This window comes from Austrofundulus limnaeus, unplaced genomic scaffold, assembly GCF_001266775.1.
Source record: "Austrofundulus limnaeus strain Quisiro unplaced genomic scaffold, Austrofundulus_limnaeus-1.0 Scaffold167, whole genome shotgun sequence".
Taxonomy (NCBI): domain Eukaryota; kingdom Metazoa; phylum Chordata; class Actinopteri; order Cyprinodontiformes; family Rivulidae; genus Austrofundulus; species Austrofundulus limnaeus.
The window spans coordinates 1,137,714-1,143,878 of record NW_013952569.1 but is presented as its reverse complement, the minus strand read 5'-3'; the positions used below and the strand labels follow the sequence as shown (position 1 = coordinate 1,143,878).

General features: G+C 41.0%; 1 protein-coding gene across 1 annotated transcript in view; it reads left to right on the top strand.

Moving 5' to 3' along the window:
- Positions 1–6,165, top strand: part of trpc5a (transient receptor potential cation channel, subfamily C, member 5a) — a gene marked incomplete in the record, with an annotated part of 146,999 nt that overhangs the window by 62,053 nt on the left and 78,781 nt on the right. Inside the window, 4 exon segments of the mRNA XM_014017426.1 lie at positions 1,014–1,130; positions 1,232–1,294; positions 1,440–1,577; positions 3,014–3,220. Of these exon segments, the coding sequence (XP_013872880.1) occupies positions 1,014–1,130; positions 1,232–1,294; positions 1,440–1,577; positions 3,014–3,220 (525 nt within the window).

The following is a 6,165-nucleotide window of genomic DNA, read 5'->3' as shown; positions in this document are numbered from 1 at the left end:
ATATATAAGTGTCTGTGACATGCATAGGGCGGTAGAAACAGTATGAAGTTGGCCTACAGTAGAAATTTACCCTCTACTGTCCTATCGTCATTACATCATCACACCTGGATTTTGAAATATAATGAAGAAATTATAGCGTTTTAAAACACGTATGAAAAGGAGAAATCCTCAAAATTTACCCAAGTCAAAGAAAACATCTTTATACTGTATTTAAGAAAGTTGGAATAATGCACACAATTTAACCCATTTTGCCTAATAACTGGCATATTTTCTTTTGAACTTGACTCAAAGTGAAACAGGAAGTGACATCAAAGGGGAACTCATTAAAAAAGAAAACTCTCTGGTCTTTGTTTAATGAAACAATACTATTTGAACTCTGGCTCTTCTTCATCTCTCTCTGATAGAGACTCAAAAGAATCTTAAGAAACATCCGATTGTTCTCTACAGTCTGTGTACTACTCATCACATTCAGACATTCCCCTTTGACATCACTTCCTGTTACTTTACAAAATGTCTCAACAACTGTTCATCTCAGCGGCATGAAATTTATTTTTGCAATACTTTATCACTGTCATCTTTTTAAAAATGTATTTATATGTATTACAAAAAAATTGACATCACGGGCACTTTAATTTATAGACTTTTTCTGACACTCTTCTTCTGGCTGGAAAAGGCACAGAGGAAGAACTTCATCCGTTTTAATTAGGGCTGTGAAGCAACTGTTTTTGGCCTAAGCTGCTACCAAACGGTGTGTCCTGGGCATCTTGTCAACCTTTAACGTGTCCCCAAACGGGCAGAGCTTCTTGAAACTTGGCACGTGTAGAAGGCACAGAGATCCAGATCTCACATAACAAATTGACTCTCAGCACCATCTTGATTGCATCTCCTCTGACTGCTTTAACATACGCTTTGGTTTACTTTTTGTCGGCCATCTTGGATCAGGGGTTTCACCACAACTTGAACGAAGCACTGATTCATCCATAAATCCCTTCAATGAGTTGTTTTTCCTCCAGGTTCCCTCCCTGATGATGGACAGCCAGTTCTCAGAGTTCACCCCTGACATAACTCCCATCATGCTCGCTGCTCACACCAACAATTACGAGATCATCAAGCTGCTAGTCCAGAGAAAAGTAATGACTCAGTTGCACTCATTGACCTAATATATCAGTTTTAGTTCTGTGTTTTCACGTGTTGGTCCTTACATGTTGTTTATTTTTAATGTTCTGTTTAGGTCACCATCCCCAGACCGCACCAGATCCGATGCGACTGTGTCGAGTGTGTATCCAGTTCAGAGGTGACTGTTTCTGTCAAACTGCTGAACGAGCTCTGTTTCAGTTTGGATTTACTGGCTTTAATTTAATTTCCCAACAAAAGAAGGCAAGAACAGTTGGTTTATCAGTTTCGTTTGAAACGTATATATTTTTGGTTTTCCTCTGCAGGTCGACAGCCTTCGTCATTCGCGGTCTCGACTCAACATCTACAAGGCTCTGGCCTCGCCCTCCCTCATCGCGCTGTCCAGTGAGGACCCCATCTTGACGGCTTTCAGACTGGGCTGGGAGCTCAAAGAACTCAGCAAGGTACGGCTTTGAACCCTGCTGAGATTTTTTTTTAGTTTATTAATGGAAAAAAAATGCACCAAATATAGAATCCCCAACTGAATGATTTAAATGAGAAAAAAAAGGTTTTAAAAGCAAATCAACCTTTTTTAGCTTAATATCATGTTTAAAAAAAAACATGCCCAGAGTGTTAATTTGACACATTCAATCATGTTTGAGAAATTTTTGAATCTGCCATGGTAGCCATGTGGAGCTGTCCATTTGGCCAAAGTTCCTCCCTGTAGCTGCGTAAATACTTGCTGGTACAAAGCTCCGCCTATTTACACAAAGCTCCTCCCTGTAGCTGTGTAAACACTTTCTGGTACAAAGCTCCGCCTATTTATGCAAAGCTCCTCCTTATAGCTGCGTAAACACTTGCTGGTACAAAGCTCCGCCTATTTACACAAAGCTCCTCCCTGTAGCTGCGTAAAGACTTGCTGGTACAAAGCTCCACCTGTTTACACAAAGCTCCTCCCTGTAGCTGCGTAAACACTTGCTGGTACAAAGCTCCGCCTATTTACGCAAAGCTCCTCCCTGTAGCTGCATAAACACTTGCTGGTACAAAGCTCTGACTATTTACGCAAAGCTCCTTCCTGTAGCTGCGTAAACACTTGCTGGTACAAAGCTCCGCCTATTTACACAAAGCTCCTCCCTGTAGCTGCGTAAATACTTGCTGGTACAAAGCTCCGCCTATTTACGCAGAGCTCCTCCCTGTAGCCGCGTGAATACTTGCTGGTACAAACCTCCGCCTATTTACACAAAGCTCCTCCCTGTAGCTGCGTAAATACTTGCTGGTGCAAAGCTCCGCCTATTTACACAAAGCCCCTCCCTGGAGCTCAGTCTACAGCTGAGCTCCCACCCCACAGAGCACCCCCCCCCCCTGTTGTGAAGACATGCTCAAGTGGGAGTGTCAGAAATGGTAGGAGGTTCTTGAAGAGATAGAGATTTACTTTTGACATATACAATATTTTTATAGCAACTGAAGGCAACATAGTTAGTTACTTGATCGTAATATAGAATTGAGCTATGTACCTGGAAAATATATAATTATTACCCCCCCCCCCCCCACACACACACACACACACACACCACCCCCAAACTAGAGAGTTTTGAAAAGATCTGTGTAGGTGGCAAATGTGAAGTAATGACACTGGACCATTGTTTTTATTGTGCTAAAGGTGATATTAATGCAGCAACACAAGAACTGTTGAAATCATTATTTTTGGGGAGGTTTTATTTTAGTTAACAGGACTAAATCTGCTGTTTTCCACAGTCCAGACTTTAGATGTGTTTATATTGGGTAACATTTTAAATTTAAAGCAGTTTAGCACATTGCTAATTGCGTCTGCAGACTCATCCTAAATGCTTCAAAAGCTTTCATCCTGCTTGTGTAACGTCCAGCATGGGCCATATTTCAGGTGGAGAATGAGTTTCGTCAAGAATACGAGGAGCTGTCTCAGCAGTGCAAGCGTTTCGCCAAAGACCTCCTGGATCAGGCCAGAAGCTCGAGAGAGCTGGAGACCATCCTGAACCACAGGGACAATGACCAGAGCGAGGAACTGGACCCCAGGCAGTGCCACGACTTGGCCAAGCTCAAACTCGCAATCAAGTACCACCAGAAAGAGGTAGGGGGGCCGTCGTTGGTGCAGTTTTTTGTTTTGTTTTGTTGTTTTTTTGTTGTTGTTTTTGTTTTTGTTTGTTTTTTTAAAGAGGAGTAGGGTTTGGCAGAGGCTTCGCGTTTCTAAACAGCGTGAAACTGAATCTGTGTAAGGATGAAAGCATTTAGCAGCGTCCAACTGAAGCGATGCCAGTTTTTCTGTTTTCCTCAGCCCTGGGCTGACACAGGCAGAGTTTGCAGTGGTTCTGCAGCCTGGATGTAGCTTTTCCCATCAAAGCTGAATATTATATGCTGACGTAGTTCTTGTGTTTCAGATGGTGGCCAAGGTGGTTGTGAAGTTTTGATCAGAGGTTTATGAAGTACTCAAAAAAAGAACTAAGTAAAAAATGTCTTAACAGAAATAGATTTTGGTAAAAATGCATTTCACTGATAAGTGAAGTACAAAGAGAGGACATATCCTGCAAAATCTACTTTTTTAGCCATTAGATACATTTTGTTGCGTACTTGGAGTACTGTATCTGCCAAAATGTTGAATTTAGTCTCCTGGTGCTGCGTAGATATCTTTATACTGTATATCTTCTGTTTGGGTCATAGTTTTCAACCTATTCAGTTTTATATGTTTTCTATTATGTTTTCTGAGCTATTACATCAAAATATTTGCGACATTCCAACTCCAACTTCTGGGTCAGACTCTGACTCTTTTCTGATGACATCTTTTAATTCATTTGTAAACAAAAAGTTTCTGCGCTGCTATATAGTCATAAACCCTTCTAGAATGAACAGGTCTGGAAGCTGGAGGGGGCTGCGTTTAAAGAGACAGCCTCAAAACGAGTCGATCTGAGACACACCCCAGAAAAGGGGCGGGGCTTGTGGAGTGACAATAAGTAGGAATTCAGACCAAAGCAGTTTTCTCAACTGTCTACTACATTTTCTGAACTATTGTGTCGCAGTATTTGTGACAGAACTTCTAAATAAGATTTGGACTTTCAAACTAAAAATTTGGTGGTCTTCGTTCTCGTCTGGTTCTGGATCAAACTCTGGCTCCAACACGTAAAGCTGGATGGACAATTCTTCCTTTGTGGACATCTTTTAATTCATTTGTAAATAAAAAATTTCTGCACTGCTATATAGTCGTAAACCCCTCTATCAAACCGATCTGAGACACAACCCAGAAAATGGGCGGGGCTTGTGGAGTTACAATAGGAAGGAATTGCAGTTCCACTTTATATAAACACTAACTGAATGATATAATGTGAAAAATAAGAACTTAAAAACATACAGTAAGTCTACTTTAAGTAAAAGTCATAAAACTCACAATAACCAGGAAAGTAAAAGTACTTGTATGTACACTCTTTTGTAGCGAGTAATGAAATGTTAAATTTTAAAGTAAGGAAGTTTAAAAAATTATCATATTTTGAATGTAACCAAATTAAATTAAGTACTTTAACAAAGTAAATGTACTTCATTAGTATACACCTGTGGTTTTGATTAACTCGGCCCGGGAGTAAAAGTAGTCCTCTGCTTAGTGATAAAATCTTTTTAAGGTAAAAACTGGGCCCAGTCCTGGAACGACTCAGACTCCAACACAAGGCTACCAGCACAAGTATCACGTCTGCACTAAGTTATCTAAAAGACCTTTTCATGATCACAGTCATCGCCACATCATGGCCCCACCAGGGACCCTGAATCCAGCCTGAAGGGGGTCCAAATCTCTGTATCCTGGAGGTGCTTTAAAAACATTTGTTGATGTTTGAGGCCTTTTTGTGCGTGAGTTTCACTCTGTGTAGCAGGGGAATCAAACCTGCAGCCCTCTGAGCATGATGGACACGGGAACTTTCTGCCCTAGTTCCATCTCTTCAAACACACACACAAACTCACAAAGGCACATTCCTCTGCCGTCTATCTGCTTGTGTTTGAGGAGTGGAGAGACTCAGCTCTCTCTCATTGGTCCTGTCAGAGCAGAATGAAAATATACAGAATCAGAACGTGAAAATAAAAAAAAAGCAGAGAGAGGAGGGATGGTGTGTGGATGAGGAGGCAGGAGGAGATAGGAAGAGAAACAATGAGCTGGAACAAGTGTGAACGGATAGAAAATGAGCACAAACATATGGTTTAATGGCACAGAAAGAGTCAAATAATGAAAAAATGACTTCCTGAAGGAGATATGATGGGATGGAGTTGGTGAACAGAACGGAGTCAAAGAAAAGCCCGAGGCGATCTTCTTATCTTCTGCTTGGTTCCCTGCCGTGTGCCGCCCCGTGCAGCAGGAGCATCCTGGCAGACAGATGAGAGGAGAGTCAGAGGAGGAGGCGCTGAATGACAGGGATGAGGCTTCGATGGACCGAAGGAAACATAAGAGCAGGAAATGAAGTGCTCTCTCTCTCTTTCTCTGGAGAACAGGGGGGAGGAGGGGGGTGTTGAAGGTAAAGATGTAACATGAAAACAGACATGGAGCATCACACGGGGAGCTTTGTAGAGCCTGAGTCGGTGTTTGACAGGGCTCGTGTCATCAATTATTAAAAACTTTGTTTTCCTTGAAGAAATGTTTATCTGCTGCCTCCTTCTGCGCTGAAGTTTGGAACTAAGATCATATCGAGTTGGATTTAGGCTAAATGTAAAAAAAAAAACTTTAGCTCCCAACACATACAGTATGTTGTGAACAACTGTCATTCTGGCTGATTTTGATTTTTAATTAATTTGACTTAAGAAGTTCATAAACTGTAGACCCAGTGGTTAGTTTCTGAGAGTTTCATCTATATTTAAGACTTGAATATTTAACCAAATATTAGATATTTGGTTTAATATTAAAGTTTTATGTAACATTTTGTGCAATAAGTAGCACTAAGGATATGTGTTGTAATTGAATCTCAGCTACACTTTTTAGCTCGATATCTTTAATTATGATCCCCTCACACCAACTGGGGGTCATATTGTTTTTGTACTGTGCATATA